Source organism: Erinaceus europaeus, chromosome 6 (genome assembly GCF_950295315.1).
Source record: "Erinaceus europaeus chromosome 6, mEriEur2.1, whole genome shotgun sequence".
NCBI lineage: Eukaryota > Metazoa > Chordata > Mammalia > Eulipotyphla > Erinaceidae > Erinaceus > Erinaceus europaeus.
The window spans coordinates 2911381-2928361 of record NC_080167.1 but is presented as its reverse complement, the minus strand read 5'-3'; the positions used below and the strand labels follow the sequence as shown (position 1 = coordinate 2928361).

At 50.9% G+C, this 16981-nt stretch overlaps 1 protein-coding gene across 1 annotated transcript; it reads right to left on the bottom strand.

Moving 5' to 3' along the window:
* Nucleotides 1-8622, bottom strand: XBP1 (X-box binding protein 1). The gene is given in 6 exon segments (XM_060192916.1): nucleotides 1-1085; nucleotides 1688-1795; nucleotides 1798-1833; nucleotides 2541-2669; nucleotides 5557-5653; nucleotides 8349-8622. Coding segments are annotated over 6 exon segments (1182 nt in total). The 5' UTR covers nucleotides 8603-8622; the 3' UTR covers nucleotides 1-527.
* Between the last annotated feature and the right edge of the window lie 8359 nt (nucleotides 8623-16981).

Here is a 16981-nt window from a genome sequence, read left to right as displayed (position 1 = left end):
TGCTGCATTGCACTTTTTAATTGCATGGGCAGTTTAAATAAATGGAGAAAGCACCTTCCAAAAGCTACACTAACGGGAAAGATTTCATCAAGCATTTACATAGTAAATTTCTATCATTTTACAAAAGATTCTTGATCTTTACTTGAACTGTACAGGAAGGAAATGTAGCCTACTGTCTGCATGAACAAAGGACCTAAGACTGGAGACAAGCCAGGATGCTGAAAGGGATGAAATGATCAGTGGCCACTGGTGAATTCTGTCCTAACACTTGACAGATGACCCTTAGCCAATGTGAGGCCAAGTCGCTACCCTAAAGGTAGACCCTCAAAAGCTGTCATCCTGAATGGTGGTGATGTTAAGTGCCCTGGGCTACTGGATGGCAAGACAACACCTGGGTGACCTTGGGTTTGAACAGACTCTGGATGAGTTCTCTAGGACTGCACGACTTCTACTCTGACCTTGGATGAAGCAGAGGCTCCTCTGCTATTCTCCAGGCAGTCTGATGGTCAAGGAAAATGGATCCCTTCTTAGACACTAATCAGCTGGGGAAAGAGTTCATTGGCAAAAGTGTCGTCCCAAGAGTGGTCTACACCAAGCAGAGAGGACATGTCGCTGAACGGGGAAGGACAGCCCTCATATCTACAGTCACTGTATGCATCTAGCAGGCAGGACGATGGCTTCAGAGCGTGGCTGGGTGACAGCGGATCTGAGATGCCCAGCTCTGGAATGAAGTCATCTTCTGCAAGCTCTTCCTTCACGGAGACAGTTAATTCCGGGTGATCTTTCTCTGAAGGGCTGAAAGGTGCTTCCTCAGTTTTCACTACCACATTCGCCTGGCTCTCTGTCTCAGAGGGGAGCCCTAAGACTAGGGGCTTGGTGTAGATGTGGTCAAAACGAATCAGTTCATTAATGGCCTCCAGCTTGACTGATGACGCCCCCAGCGATGGAGAAGGGGAGGCTGGCAAGGAACTGGGTTCTTCTGGGGAGACTTCCGGGAGCTGCTCCAGGCTGGCTGACTCTGGAGAAGGGCATCTGAGGAACATGACTGGGTCCAAGTTGAACAGAATGCCCAACAGGATATCAGACTGCAGGAGGCCAAAATTAAAACACCCAACTATTAATATATAGCAAGCACTCCATCTAGAACACTTAGCACTAGGTTCTACGATACCGGTTTGCCGTCATGAACAGAAAAACCTCCAGGACCCACCAGGACACCGCCCCCCCCCCCCCTTTAATTACTACGAAAGATCAGAGAGAACCAGACATCACTCTGGTCCATATGTGCTGCTGGGGACTGAACTCAGGACCTCATGCTCGGGTCTGCTTTATCCCAGGACCACACTTTTATTATTGGGTAGAGACAGAAGTTGAGAGGGATGGGGAGGTAAGATAGGGAGATCCAGAGACACATCTGCAGTTCTGTTTCTCCACTCATGAAGCTCTCTCCCTGCAGGTGGGGACCAGGGGCTTGAACCCAGGTCCTTGTGCACTGTAGTGTGTGTGCTTAACCAGGTGCGCCACCATCTGCCCCCCCTCCTGCCCATTTTTTACACCTCCCCCAACGTCCTGAATTACCTGGAGACACCCAATGGTCATACCTAACCCAAGCCGAGGCATCTCACACTGTCACTTCGGGATGTGCAACTTGAGGAGATGGGAGCTCACTTATAAATGCTGCACCTACCTCAGAGTCTGAAGAGTCAACACTGTCAGAATCCATGGGGAGAGGGTCTGCAGGGGTGGCAGCTGGGCCTGCACCTGCTGCGGAGGTGCACGTAGTCTGAGTGCTGCGGACTCAGCAGACCCGGCCACTGGCCTCGATCCATCCCCCTGGAAGGAAAGACCAGTGGCTAAGACACCTGAGAACCCACGACAGAAATGCTTGCCAGGCAGCTCTGTGAACCGTCTCCCTCTGTTATTTCCAGATTCTGGGGTTTTCCCCAAGAAGAGATGAGGAAAGGGAGGTGAGACTTCAGCTGCCGTTTACCGTCATGCCGTGACCGGACACGGGGCCTCAGGCTTCGGTCTGTGTGTCCATCCCCTCTGCTACAGCCCTTGACAAACACTTCACGTAGTCTTTTAAACACGGCTTAATAGTATTCTTTAAACTTTTAAAACTTGGGTAGGACAAAGAAATTGAGAGGGAAAGGGTGGGGCAGAGATGGGAAGACCTGCAGCACTGTTGGGACACGTGTGAAGTCTCCCCATGCAGAGGGGGGCGGGGCTTGAACTTGGGTCCTCGCATGTGGTGATGCGTGCGCTTTACCAGGTGCATCACCAGCTAGCTCTGAATGAATCCTGCTGTGAGTCATTCACAGCCGTCATAAAGTAACTAATTTTATTAACAGCAGAGCGAGCTCTCATTCCGCTTCTCCTGGCGCACTCTGCTGGTTACTGGGACGTGTTCGAGCCTGTTACCAGAGTCGTGTGATTACTTTACCACCTTCACTCACACTTGAAGGACACGTATTATTAAAGAGGCTACATCCCTTAAAAGCAGATGCGACACAAGTCATCAGATAAAGGAGATGCCTTACCCTGGTCTCTGCCTCCTCTTCAGTAAGCAGGGCATCCATTCCCAAGCGCTGTCTTAACTCCTGGTTCTCAACTACGAGGCCATGCGTTTTCTCTCGTAAAAGCTGATTTTCTAGCAAAAGTTTATGGTTCTGGAAGAAAGTCCATAAGAGTCTATCATAAGTTCTCATTCTGGACCAGGGACGTGGTTCAGTCTTGCCTATGCGAGGCTCTGGAGTTGGCTCCAGGCACCACATAAGAACAAAGAGAATTCTATGGATGGGCGGGGCCTCCTCTCCTCTTCACTCACATACACAAACACACGTTAGGGGACAGTGGGATGGCAGCATAGTAGACTTGCATGTATGAGGTCCCAGGTTCAATTCCTGGTACTACCATATAGTGCTTGGGGCTCACAAAATTACTTTTTTTTTTTTAATATTTATTTTATTTATTTATTCCCTTTTGTTGCCCTTGTTGTTTTATTGTTGTAGTTATTATTGTTGTTGTCATTTTTGGATAGGACAGAGAGAAATGGAGAGAGGAGGGGAAGACAGAGAGGAGGAGAGAGAGAGAGAGACACCTGCAGACCTGCTTCACTGCCTGTGAAGCGACTCCCCTGCAGGTGGGGAGCCGGGGTTCGAACCGGGATCCTTATGCCGGTTCTTGTGCTTTGCGCCACCTGCGCTTAACCCGCTGTGCTACAGCCCGACTCCCCACAAAATTACTTTTAATATATATGTATTTTTTCTTGCCTCCAGGGTTATTGCTGGGTCTTGGTGTCTGCAGTACGAATCCACTGCTCCTGGAGGCTATTTTTTTCTTTTCGTTGCCCTTGTTTTATTGTTTGTTGTAGTTATTATTGTTGTTGTTATTAATGTTGCTGTTGGATAAGACAGAAATCGAGAGAGGAGGGGAAGACAGAGGGGGAGCCGGGGGCTCAAACCAGGATCCTTACACCGGTCTTTGCGCTTCGCACCATGTGAGCTTAACCCTATGCGCTACCACCTGGCCCCCTACATGAGAAAGACAGGAGAGAGAAAGAACCAAGTATCACTCTGGTCCATGTGCTGCCAGGGATTGGACTCGGGACCTCAGGCTTGAGAGTCCGATGCTTTATCCACTGTGCCTCCTAGACCACTTATTTAATTTTATTTTACCAGAGCACTATTCAGCTCTGGCTTATGGACTGAACCTCCGACTTTGGAGCCTCAGGCATGAGAGTCTTTGCTATCTATTCCCACCCTATTTTATTTTTATTTTTAATGTATCTATTTATTGGATAGAGACAAATCAAGAGGAAAGGGGGAACACAGGGACAGAGACAGACACCTGCAGCACCACTTCACCGCTCGTGAAGCTTTTCCCCCTTCCGCAAGGACCCTGATTCGAGCGGGGAATGGGGGGGGGGGGGTCTCGCTTCACAAGCCATGAAGCAGGTCTGGTGTACAGGTGTCTTATCTTCCTTTTCTCCTCTCCTCTCAATTTCTCTCTGTCCTAGTCAATAAAATGGAAAAAATGGCCACCAGGAGCAGTGGATTCGTAGTGTTGGCACTGAGCCCCAGCAATAACCCTGGAGGCAAAAAAAAAAGTGTGTGTACCAGAGTGATATCTGACTCTCCTTTCTCTCATCAATACGTAAGATTCTTAAAATCTGATGAAGCGGGAGTTGGGTGGTAGCGCAGCGGATTAAGGGCAGGTGGTATAAAGCCAAGGACTGGCGTAAGGATTCCTTTACCTGCAGGGGAGTGCAGTGAATCGACTCCCGGGGCTCAAACCGGCATCCTTGCGCTTTGCGGTCCTTGTGCTTTGCGCCACCAGCACTTTGCCCACTGCGCTACCGCCCGACTCCCATAAATAAATATTTTTTTAAATATCTGATGAAGCTGTTTGGGTCATGCAAACGGCAAAGCAACACACATCCAAGTGAACTATGTACCTCACCAGCCCTAAGACAGGATCTTTAAAAGATAACCTATCAACCCTCCAGCTCCAATACCTTGCCACTGAGTGGCAGATGCCGCCATGACGCCAACCTGACTTCCCTGGGCAGACAACCTCACCCGTGTGTCCTGGAGCCTCCCCTCCCCAGAGCCCTGCCCCACTAGGGACAGACAGACACAGGCTGGGGGTGTGGGTCCACCTGCCAACACCCATGTCCAGTGGAGAAGCAGTGACAGAAGCCAGAACTCCCACTTCCGCTCCCCATAAAGAATGTTGATCCATCCTCCCAGAGGGATAAATAGGGAAGCTTGGGGCCAGCTGGTGGCGCACCTGGTTGAGCACACACGTTACAGTGCGCAAGGACCCAGGTTCGAGCCCCCAGCCCACACCTGCAGGGGGAAAGCTTCACAAGTGGTGAAGCAGGGCCGCTGGTGTCTCTGTCTCTCTCTCTATCTCTCCATTTCTCACTGTCTCTATCCAACAAATAAAGATTAAATATACATATGGAAGCTCCCAATGGAGAGGGGACGGGACACAGAACTTTGGTGGTGGGAACTGTACCTCTCACACCAGTCTTGTCAATCATTAAGTCAGTAAAATGAATAAATAAAGATGACCTATCTTGAACTTGAAGATGATAATAAAAGTGGTAGCAGTGGACCATACAACTGAAATCTGTGTATGTGTGCTGGGGGGGAGACAACACAAAGTCACTATAGAGGTTGGGGGGGGGCGGTGGATATAAACAACGGCTCTGCATTCAAGACGTGTAACCGGCAACCGCCCAGAGTGGCTATCAGGCCCTGGCAGTGGGCATCTGGACAAGCCGGGACAGGTGGTGTCGAGCATTAAGCAAAGACCGACCGTCTGCTCTTACTCTGTCAGGGCTGTTGTTGTGAGGCCACAGCTCCACTCTGAGCTGGAGCACGCACCAGATACCAGAGGGCCAGTTCCTATGGAGCCTCAGCGCCTACCGGCCGCCACCTTCCCTCCCCCAGGCCGGTTTAGCCTCCACCTCCAGAGGCTGGGAGGGAGCAAGGACCAGGACGGCTGGACGCGGCCCGGGCAGCCGCAGGCAGCTTGTGCCGTTCTTACCTCTTCCTCCAGATCCACCACTTGCTGCTCCAGCTCGCCCATTCGGGCTTTCTTTCTGTCCCTCGCCGTCTGAGCTGCCACTCTGTTTTTCAGTTTCCTGAGAACAGGAGGAATGCACCACACACTGAGTCATCTCAAACCTTATTTGCGTCTTTATTTGCAAACTTAGGCAGCCGGTGCTTTCATTTTAGATGACAGAATACACTCCGGATGGCAGTACGGAAACACCAACAGTAGAGCCCGGGTGGACCCAGCTTCAAGAACTGCCCCCCGCCCCTGCCCCGCGCCGGCTGCTCAGCTCAGGCTCACGCTGGCCACCGCGACGACGGCCGGCCTCCACGCATCTGGCATCACCACAATCCTTCCTCCTACCCCGCTGCTTCCTGACTCCACTGCCCTCAGATTCACCCTGGACTGAGAAAACCTAACGAAGGGGCTAGGGAGACAGCATCATGGTTCCGCAAAGAGACTCTCGTGCCTGAGGGCTCTTGAGGTCCCAGGTTCAGTCCCCAGCACCACCAGAAGCTAGAGCTGAGCAGTGTTCTGATCTCTCTCCCCTTTTTCTATATCTCTCATTGAAAAAACAACCACCTGGGAGTCAGACGGTAGCGCAGCGGGTTAAGCGCACATGGTGCAAAGGCGCAAGGACAGGGGTAAGGATCCTGGTTCGAGCCCCCGGCTCCCCACCTGCAGGAGAGTCGCTTCCCAGGCGGTGAAGCAGGTCTGCAGGTGTCTGTCTTTCTCTCCCCCCTCTCTGTCTTCCCCTCCTCTCTCCATTTCTCTCTGTCCTATCCAACAATAATAACTACAACAATAAAACAAGGGCAACAAAAGGGAAAATAAATAAATAAATAGTAAAAAAACAAAAACAAAACAGCCACCTACTGAAGGTTGCAACCCCGTTAGGACAGCCCCTCGAGTGCGGCTCTACTGAGGAAGAGGCTGCTCTGGGGCAGGGTGGTGGCCTGCCTGGTTGAGCGCACACGTTACGATGCTCAAGGACCCGGGTTCGAGCCACCCCCACCCCCCACCTGCAGGGGGAAAGCCTCCAAGTGGTGAAGCAGTGCTGCAGGCGTCGGTCTCCATCTGTCCCTACGCTCTCCATCTCTGGCCGTCTGTCCAATGAATAAAGGTGCTATCAGAGGCGAGATCCCCGTCACAGCCAGGCCCGGCTAACAGGCAGGGCTGAGTGGGGGAGACAGCAGACTGTCAGGCCCGGAGCTCCCTGGCATTTCAGCAGAGCCAACCAGTGCTGCCACAGCAGGCGAAGGGGAAACACAACAAGGGCAACAGAACGGAAAATAAACCTTTTTTAAAAATCTTTAAAAAAAATTAAAAAAAAAAAAGGAATAGGGGAAAAACAAAACAAAACAAACAAAAAACAGACACCAAATCCTGGGGTTTCTTAACCTCTCCAACAACCTCACGAAGTTTCTCTCGATCCTTTGAAAGACCAGAGACTGAGTTTGCCCAGAGAGCTTAGAGATCCCCGCCTCCCTGCGGCAGCTGTCATTTCCCGCTCCTGCTGCGGGTGCGGGGCTGCGGGGCTCAGGGGCGGGCGTGGGCTGCGGGGCTCAGGGGCGTGGGGCTGCGGGGCTCAGGGGTGTGGGGTGCGGGGCTCAGGGGCGTGGGGTGCGGGGCTCAGGGGCGTGGGGTGCGGGGCTCAGGGGCGTGGGGTGCGGGGCTCAGGGGCGTGGGGTGCGGGGCTCAGGGGTGTGGGGCTGCGGGGCTCAGGGGCATGGGGTGCGGGGCTGCGGGGTGTGTGGCTGCGGGGACGAGGCTGCGTGTTGCGGGGCTCAGGGGCGTGTGGCTGCGGGTTGCGGGGCTGCGGAGCTGCGGGGCTCAGGGGCGTGGGGTGCGGGGCTCAGGGGCGTGGGGTGCGGGGCTCAGGGGTGTGGGGCTGCGGGGCTCAGGGGCGTGGGGTGCGGGGCTCAGGGGTGTGGGGTGCGGGGCTGCGGGGTGTGTGGCTGCGGGGACGAGGCTGCGGGGCTCAGGGGCGTGGGGTGCGGGGCTGCAGGGTGCGGGGCTGCGGGTTGCGGGGCTGCGGGTTGCGGGGCTGCGGGTTGCGGGGCTGCGGGTTGCGGGGCTGCGGGTTGCGGGGCCGGCTCCAACCTGGGCTCCCACCTGCAGCAGGGGTCTCTCCCTCTTACCGCCCCCTTCCCTCTGGATTGGCCTCTGTCTCCACCCAACCCGCAAACTAACTAAGAAACAAATAAAGAAAAATTAAAAGAAAAAGGGCCGGCGGTGGCACGCCTGGCTGACACACACACACCACAGTGCAATACGGGGACCCGGGTTCAAGCCCCCGGCGCGCACCTGCAGGGGGATCAGCTTCAGGAGTGGGGAGGCAGGGCTGCAGGCCTCTCTCTCTCTCTCTCTCTCTTTTTGTCCCATACATGAATAAATAAAAAAAGCATATATATATATATTTTTTTTTTGTTTGTTTGTTTAAAAAGTGGGGGGGGGCGGGGGTAGACAGCAGGATGGTCCTGCCAACAGACGCTCCCGCCGGGAGGCTCGCAAGTCCCAGGTTCAATCCCCGGCAGCACCGCCATAAAGCAAAGCTGAGCAGGGTTCCGGTTAAAAACAATCACAATAAAGTAAAGTGAACTAGAGGAGAGGCAAGAAAGCCGGGGAGCTGCGCGGCCACGGGTTCGAGCCCAGGTCCCGACATGGCGCCGCGCCCCGCCCCGCCCCGCCCTCCCGCCACGCTGGCAGCCGCCCGGCCGGCCCGAGGACGCAGGAGCCGCTGCCGCCGCGACCCCCGACCCCCGACCCCCGACCCCGCCCACCTGCGCAGGGCCTTCTCCTCGGGGCTCAGGTGCGTGAGGCGCTGTCGCTTGCGCGCCTGCGGCGGGCTCTCGCTCGCCGCCTCCGGGCTGGCCCCTCGCTGGCCCGGCACCATGAGCGGCAGCGCCCCGCCGGCCGGGGCTCCGGGTCCCACGCCGGCGTTGGCGGCGGGCTTGCCGGACAGCAGCAGCACCTTGCGGGCCCCGGCCGCCGGGCTGGGCGCCGCCGCCGCCGCCGCCGCCGCCACCACCACCATGTCCGCGGAGCGTCTCCACCCGGGTGCGCGGCCGCCGCGGCGCGCGGCCTTTCTACCGTCGTGGCCCTCCGCCATTGGTCCGCGCCGCGTGACGCGGGGCCTGCCTCGGCGCCCATTGGCCCGCGGGCCCGGCGGGGGCGGGGCCAGGCTGGCCAGCGCGGCGGCCGCAGTGGGCGCGTGGGAGGCGGCGTGTCCGCGGGCGCGCGGGCGGAGATAGCGTCGGGGTTCGGCACAGAGACTCTCCAGCCTGAGGCTCCAGAGTCCCAGGTTCGATCCCCCGCTCCCCGGAAACCGGAACTGAGCAGGGCTCCGGAGAAGGCGCTGGGGTTGGGGGAAGGGGTCGGGTCCTGGAACACGATGGCAGAGGAGGCCCTAGTGGGGGTTGTATTGTTACGTGGGAAAATTGGGAAATGTTCCGCAAGTACAAACTATTGTATTTACTGCCGACTGTAAACCATTAAATCCCCAATAAAGAGAAAAATAAGAATAACGGTGGTCCGGGAGGTGGCGTAGTGGATAGGGCATGGGACTCTCAAGCGTGAGGTCCTGAGTTCAGTCCCTGGCAGCACATGTACCAGGGTGATGTCTGGTTCTTTCTCTCTCTCCTCCTTTCTCATTAATAAATAACTAAAATATTTTTTAAATAGTAATAATAAAGCAAGATACTTCATTTTATCTGCTGAGCAGTCTAAGCTCCTAGAAAGGGCTCAACAAATCATAAAAATATTTATTTTCCCTTTTGTTGCCCTTGTTTTTTTTTTTTAATTGTTGTTGTAGTTATTATTGTTGTTGTTATTGATGTCACTGTTGTTGGCTAGGACAGAGAGAAATGGAGAGAGGAGGGGAAGACAGAGAAGGGGGAGAGAAAGACAGACACCTGCAGACCTGCTTCACCGCCTGTGAAGGGCTCCTTGCGCTTCGAGTCACGTGCACCTTTAAAAAAATTTTTTTTAAGATTTTATTTATTAATGAGAAATGTAGGAGGAGAGAGAAAGAGCCAGACATCACTCTGGTCCATGTGCGGCCGGGGATTGAACTCAGGACCTCACGCTTGAGAGTCCGCTGCCCTGTCCACTGCACCACCTCCCGGACCACGTAGCTTGCTTGCTTTGCCAGCTTGTTTTCATGAGAGAGAAGAGGAAACCCATGCCCCCTTGAGTTCTGGCAGTTGGCCATGTCGCCTGACATGGCAGCCTTGGCTTCAGGCTGCCAGCCCTTGCAGGTTACGATCCTGAGCAGGCTTTGCATTTCTTCAGGATGGGAAGAAGGAGCTCAGCTCAGTCTGTACTAGTTTTTGCCTGCGCCTGACATCTAACATGCAGGTGGACCCCGGTTATTGCCATGTTCAGCGGGGAAGCAATTCCAGAAGCCAGGCCTCCTACCTTCTGCATCCCATAATGACCCTGGGTTCATGTTCCCAGAGGGATAAAGAACAGGAAAGCTGTCAGGGGAGGGGAGGGGATACACAGTTCTGGTGGTGGGAATTATGTGGAGTTGTGCCCCTTTTATTCTATAGTTTTGTCAATATTTTCATTTTACAAATAAAAATTATAATTAAAAAATGGGAGGGGCTGGGCGGTAGCCCAGCGCAAGGACCGGCATAAGGATCCCGGTTGGAGCCCCCGGCTCCCCACCTGCAAGGGGGGTTGCTTCACAAGTCGTGAAGCAGATCTGCAGGTGTCTGTCTCTCCTCCTCTCTGTCTTCCCTTCCTCTTTCGATTTCTTTCTGTCCTATCAAACAACAACAACAGCTATAACAACAAGAACAACCACAACAAGGGCAACAAAATGGGAAAAATAGCCTCCAGGGTCAGTGGCTTCGTAGTGCAAGCATGGAGACCCAGCAATAACCCTGGAGGCAAAAAAAAAAATTGAAAAACAACAACTCAAGTCTCTTGATCAAAAAGCCTTTTGGAAGGGCACAGTTTGTGTTATAGTTGTAAGTCTTCCTACAACTATAACAAGTTGTCAGAGCAAAATGTATGACTATGCCCCAGCTCCTAAACACAGCCTGGACGCGTGGACAAAGCATCTTGCCTGTCTTTCTTTCTTTCTTTTTGAGATCTCTTATCAGCCTCAAGCTATCCGGGCCTTAGAGGGCCTGAGGGGTTGAAAGGGTAGCCACTGGGACCTTGCAGAGCAGGGGAGTCTGAAGAGCCTTTTGCTGGAGACCCACATATTTCTCAACTCTGAAAAGCTGTGGGAGGTTCTGAGAAAAGTCCTGTAATTGTCAGGCAACCTTTTATTTACTTATTTATTTATTTTAAAGATTTTATTTATTCATGAAGATAGCAGGAGAGAAAGAGAGAAAGAACCAGACATCACTCTGGTCCATGTGCTGCTGGGGATTGAACTCAGGACCTCATGCTTGAGAGTCTGATGCTCCATCCACTGCGTCACCTCACGGACCACGAACCTTTTATTTATAAAACACGATTATTATTACTTCCCTGGCGAATTCGAATGCCAGGGAAGTGTCTTCAGCTGTGCCAGAAATCCCACTGAGAGGTAAGGAAATTGAAATCACTTAGGAATTTAAAAAGTACACGAGGCAGGGCGTAAATGAATAGCCATGTGGAAGGGCAGAAGAGACAGAGAAGAACACAGTCGTAACTTTCATTCAGACCTGGGTTGATGTGGGTGGAGGTGGCCTGCTGAAAGTGACTCCCAGAGCTTTGTTTTCATTACTTTTATCTCTTTTTATATTTATTTATTTTCCTTTTGTTGCCCTTGTTGTTTTATTGTTGTAGTTAATATTGTTGTTGTTATTGATGTCATTGTTGTTGGATAGGACAGAGAGAAATGGAGAGAGGAGGGGAAGACAGAGAGGGGGAGAAAAAGACAGACACCTGCAGACCTGCTTCACCACCTGTGAAGCGACTCCCCTGCAGGTGGGGAGCCGGGGCTCGAACCGGGATCCTTCCACCGGTCCTTGTGCTTTGCACCACGTGCGCTTAACTCACGTGCCCTTTATAAAGAAAATTCTAAGGGGGCCGGGTGGTGGCACATCTGGTTGAGCGCACATGTTACAGTTCACGAGAACCTGAGTTCTGGCCCCCAGCTCCCACCTGTGGAAGGAAGCTTTGCGAGCTGTGAAGCAGGGCTGCAGGTGTCTGTCTCTCTCCCTCTCTGTCTCCCCCTTCCTCTCAATTTCTGGCTGCTCCTCAACATTATCAGAATAAATAGCTGTGTAAAAAGTGGTTTTAGAACTAGGTCCAAGATGCTAGCTATGAATCTTTACAAATACAGCAGCATAATTTTGAAATAAAATAGAAACTCAGGATAGGACCACAGGAATTCCAGTCCCAATAGGAAAAACAGACCTCTCTGAAAATCAATAAAGCAGACACATTTTTTTAGTAGTAGTTTACAAGATTGATTTCATAGAGATTTTTCCAACAAAGAACACTTTAATATATATATATACATATATATATATACATACATATATATATATATATATAATCTTTATTTATTTGATAGAGACAGCCAGAAGGGGGATATAACCCACTGTGCTACTGCCCGACTCCCGAAATCTTTATATTTTAAGCTCTCTTGAGTAAGTGTCTGGGAGTAAAAATTCAGGATCTCGTGGTAGGTATATGTTTAACTTGGTTAGAAATGACCAGCTTTTCAAAGGGATTTTGTCTCCTCTCATGTCCACCAGCAGTGTGCTGTTTTCGTGTATTGCTGTTGCAAACTGTTATTTCACTCTCAGCGTTACTCAACTTTGAATTCGTTAATGTTTTCTCTAAGCGGATTTCAAGAGAAATTGAAGCAGAGTCGTATCTAACACTACTCTGGTCTTCTCTCATTAGCATAGCGCTAAGCACATACATACTAGACATTCAATACAATTATTTAAATGATTATTGAACCTTTAAGTTATCTACAAAGTGCTTTTTCATAATGGGGCATTGTGGTGGTGGTGTTTTTACCAGACCGCTGCTCAGCTCTGGCTTATGATAAGCTGGGAACTGAACCTGGGGCCTCGGGCATGAATGTCTCTTGTGTAATTTGCTGTGCTCCTTTTTCATCCCAGTAGTGGGACCTCTTTTTATTTATCTATTAATTTATTTTTTATTTATTTATAAAATGGAAGTATTGATAAGACCATAGGATAAGAGGGGTACAATTCCATATAATCCCCACCACCAGAACTCTGTATCCAATCCCATCCCTTGAAAGCTTTCCTATTCTTTGTCCCTTTAGGAGTATGAACCCAAGATCATTATGGTGTGCAGAAGATGGGAAGTCTGGCTTCTGTAATTTCTTTCTTTTTTTTTTTTTTAAGATTTTATTTATTTATGAGAAAGCTAGGAGGAGAGAGAAAGAGCCAGACATCACTCTGGCACATGTGCTGCCGGGAATCGAACTCGGGACCTCATGCTTGAGAGTCCATAGCTTTACCACTGTACCACCTCCCAGACCATGGCTTCTGTAATTTCTTCTCCACTGAATATGGGCGTTGATAGGTCGATCTGTACTCCCATCCTGACTCTCCCTTTCCTTAATGGGGCTCCAGGACACAGTGGTGGGGTCATCTGCCTAGGGAAGTCCAGTTGGCATCATGCTAGCATCTGGAACCTGGTGGCTGAAAAAGAGTTAGGAGATAAAGCAGAACAAATTGTTGACTAGTCAGGAACCTAAAGGCAAGAATATTGCAGATGAAGATTTGGGGTCTCCCTTTTGGAAAAAGCCAGTAGGTCTATTTTAGGTCTATTCCAAGGGGCCCATGACTTTACTAGTTTTTGTCTGTGCCTGCCATCCAATATGCAGGTGACCTAAGCTATTGTCTGGGGGGATGGTGTTATAGTTGGAGAAAGGACTAGAAAGCTGGATCAGGGAAGAGATCAGCTCCCAAATATGAGGAAAGTATATAAATATTGTTGACTGTAAACCCATCAGTTTGATCTGGGGCACAGGAGTCTGTGTGACCTCTGCATCCCTGTAGGTCTGAGCTCACATTCTGTAGTCATGACTAGGAACATTCCAGGCTGCACTAATTTCAGGACCCATCTTCCTCGGGTGGTAGGTAGAGTATGTTGTCCAACCTCCCTTTGGAGAATGGAACATTCCCTACCATTGTTGATCCATACCGAGGGCAAGGCCCTATAGGGGCCCACAAAGAGGCCCATTATGTTGCTTCTGATGGAGATGACCAGTGATAGAGGTGAGATGGATCCACTAGAGGTCTAGGCCTAGTGGGACCTCTTTTAGGTCACTCTGGACTGCTGCTACATAACATTTCTTGACATCCATCATGAGGTCAGTCTATCTTGGCCTCATCACAAAAGCCTGGATTGTGCACTGAAGCAATATTTTCTTTTTTTCTTTTTTTAAAATTATTTTATCATTTTATTATCTTTATTGGATAGAGACAGAAATTGAGAGGGTAGGGGGAGATAGAGAGGGAGAGAGAAAGAGAGGCACCTGCAGCCCTGCTTCACCACTCACAGAGCTTTCCCCCTGCAAGTGGGGACCAGGGCCTTGAACCTGGGTCCTTGCTTATTGTAACATGTGCGCTCAACCAGGTGAGCCACCACCTGGCCCCTGAAGCAATATTTTCACTTACTCAATATTTGTTCTAATTTTTCTTCCTTATTAAAATAGTTCATTTTGGGAGTCGGGCAGTAGCGCAGCGGTCTAAGCGCAGGTGGCGCAAAGCACAAGGACTGGCGTAAGGATCCCGGTTCGAGCCCCCGGCTCCCCACCTGCAGGGGAGTCGCTTCACAGGCGGTGAAGCAGGTCTGCAGGTGTCTATCTTTCTCTCCTCCTCTCTGTCTTCCCCTCCTCTCTCCATTTCTCTCTGTCCTATCCAACAGTGACAACAACAATAATAACTACAACAATAAAACAACCAGGGTAACAAAAGGGAATAAAAAAATAAAATAAAGTTCATTTTACTGGTGCTCAGATGAAAACACTCTGCCTCCAGGTCCCCCTGCCGCTCAGGCCAAGAGATAAGTGGGAGTTCTAGTCAGAGGAGGTTGCGGGAAAATGGGGCGTCTTTCACCTTGTTTGTGACTTTTTACTCCCCCACCCCGCCCCATCCCACGCTCCCCCCTCCTGGAGTGCTGATGAAAGCTTGAATGATTGTGCAAGTTCAGCGTGAGGAAGGAAACCACAGCTCAAGATGATACAGGCAGAGAGGGGTCTGGGTTCCAGATGGCATTATAGATCATCTGGCCAGTTCTGACCTAGCTCTAGACTGCCCACTTGCAGATCTCAGCTTCCCCGAGACAGAGACACCAAACACCGTGTTGGCTGAGTTTACACAGCGTGCCCTTAAACCCGGTCCCCGTTTTCACAGCCATCCGGACCCAAGTGAGGTTGCCCAAGCACTGTCTTTGTTTGCCTTCCGGATTGTCTACTTGTGCTGCTGAGGGAAAAGTCCATCTCATTAGGGCAACTGGAAGTAGGTGGGGCCCAGGGACTTAGTTTTTATCAGTGGTATTTTCTTATGATACCAGGAATGGATGAGTCATTTAGTTTTATGACATCACTAGTTTGTGGCTGGCAAAACTGAGTTCCAAGGGAAAAAAATAATCAGATTAGCAGGATATCCAGATTCTCTTTCTGTCTTCTCTGTCCATCCCAGAACTTCAGTTCCTCCCCACCCCCACCTTTACTTTCCCCCCAGAGCAATGTTCAACTCTGGCTTATGGTGGTGCTGGGGGATTGAACCTGGGACCTTGGAACTTCGGGCGTTGAGTCACTTTGCAGAACCATTCTGCTATGTACTCCCACCCTCTCTTATATTTTTTTAAATTTATTTTTATTTTTTTAATATTTTATTTTATTTATTTATTCCCTTTTGTTGCCCTTGTTGTTTTTTTTTATTGTTGTTGTCGTCGTTGTTGGATAGGACAGAGAGAAATGGAGAGAGGAGGGGAAGACAGAGAGGAGGAGAGAAAGACAGACACCTGCAGACCTGCTTCACTGCCTGTTAAGCGACTCCCCTGCAGGTGGGGAGCCGGGATTCGAACCGGGATCCTTACGCCGGTCCTTGTGCTTTGCGCCACCTGCACTTAACCCGCTGCGCTACAGCCCGACTCCCCTCTCTTATTTTTTAAAAATATTTATTTATTCATTTATTGGACAGAGACAGAAAATAAAACTAGAGCCAGAGAGAAAGAGACATCTGCAGCACTTTTTCAAGCTTCAAGCTTCCCTCCTGCTGGTGGGGGCTAGGAGCTTGAACCTGGGTCCTTGTACCTGGTCATTAATATGCACACTCAACTGAGTGTGCCCCCACCCAGCCCCCAGTTTTACCATTTTCTTGGAGTGTCTTTTTCTTTCTTTTAAAAATATTTTTTAAATTTATTTATTTATTCGTTTATGAGAAAGATAGGAGGAGAGAGAGGAGGAACCAGACATCACTCTGGTGCAGGTGCTGCTGGGGATCAAACTCGAGACCTCATGCTTGCGAGTCCAAGGCTCCACTCACTGTGACCTCTGGACCACTGGAGTGTCTTTTTCCATCTGAATTTGTATAGCAAACCCCACTCCACCTCTCTGCTGACTTATATTTTAAAGACTTGTTTATTAAGAAAGGTATTGGGGGCTGGGCGTTAGCACTGCGGGTTAAGCACACATGGTGCCAAGTGCAAGGACCGGCATAAGGATCCCGGTTCCAGCCCCCAGCTCCCCACCTACAGGGGGGTCGCCTCACAAGCGGTGAAGCAGGTCTGCCGGTGTCTATCTTTCTCTCTCCCTCTCTGTCTTCCCCTCCTCTCTTCATTTCTCTCTGTCCTTTCCAACAACAACAGCAATGGCAAGAATAATAATAACAACAATGATAAACAACAAGGGCAACAAAAGGGAAAAAATGGCCTCCAGGAGCAGTGGATTCCTAGTGCAGGCACTTCTTCTTCTTCTAGCGTTTGCCAGTGCAGGCACTGAGCCCCAGCAATAACCCTGGAGGCAAAACAAAAACAAACAAAAAAAACAAGGTATTGAAAGGAGGAAAGACTAGGTCACTGCTCAGCTCTATTATATGGTGGCCCTGAGGGCTGCACTTGGGGCTTCTGGGGGCTCAGGTATGCCGGCTGGTGCTGTCTCCTCAGTCCTCTCCTCTCACCTGAAGCTACAGTTTCTCAGCCGTCACACTGCAGACACTGGGGCTGGACAACCTTTTGTCGTGTGGCCTGTTGTGTGCGCTGTAGGAGTTGGGGGCATCTGAGGCGTCTACCCGCTGGATGCTGGTGCACTTCCCAGCCCCAGTTATAGAGACAGAACTTGTCTCTAGGTGGTGCCTGATGTCCCCTGCGAGCCTAGAGCTCCCTAAGTGAGAACCACCGCCCACTTGACTCTGCACCTGCTATTTTCCCGTGCAGTTCTCCGAAGACCTCCAGCAAAACACCTGTGACGCTCAGT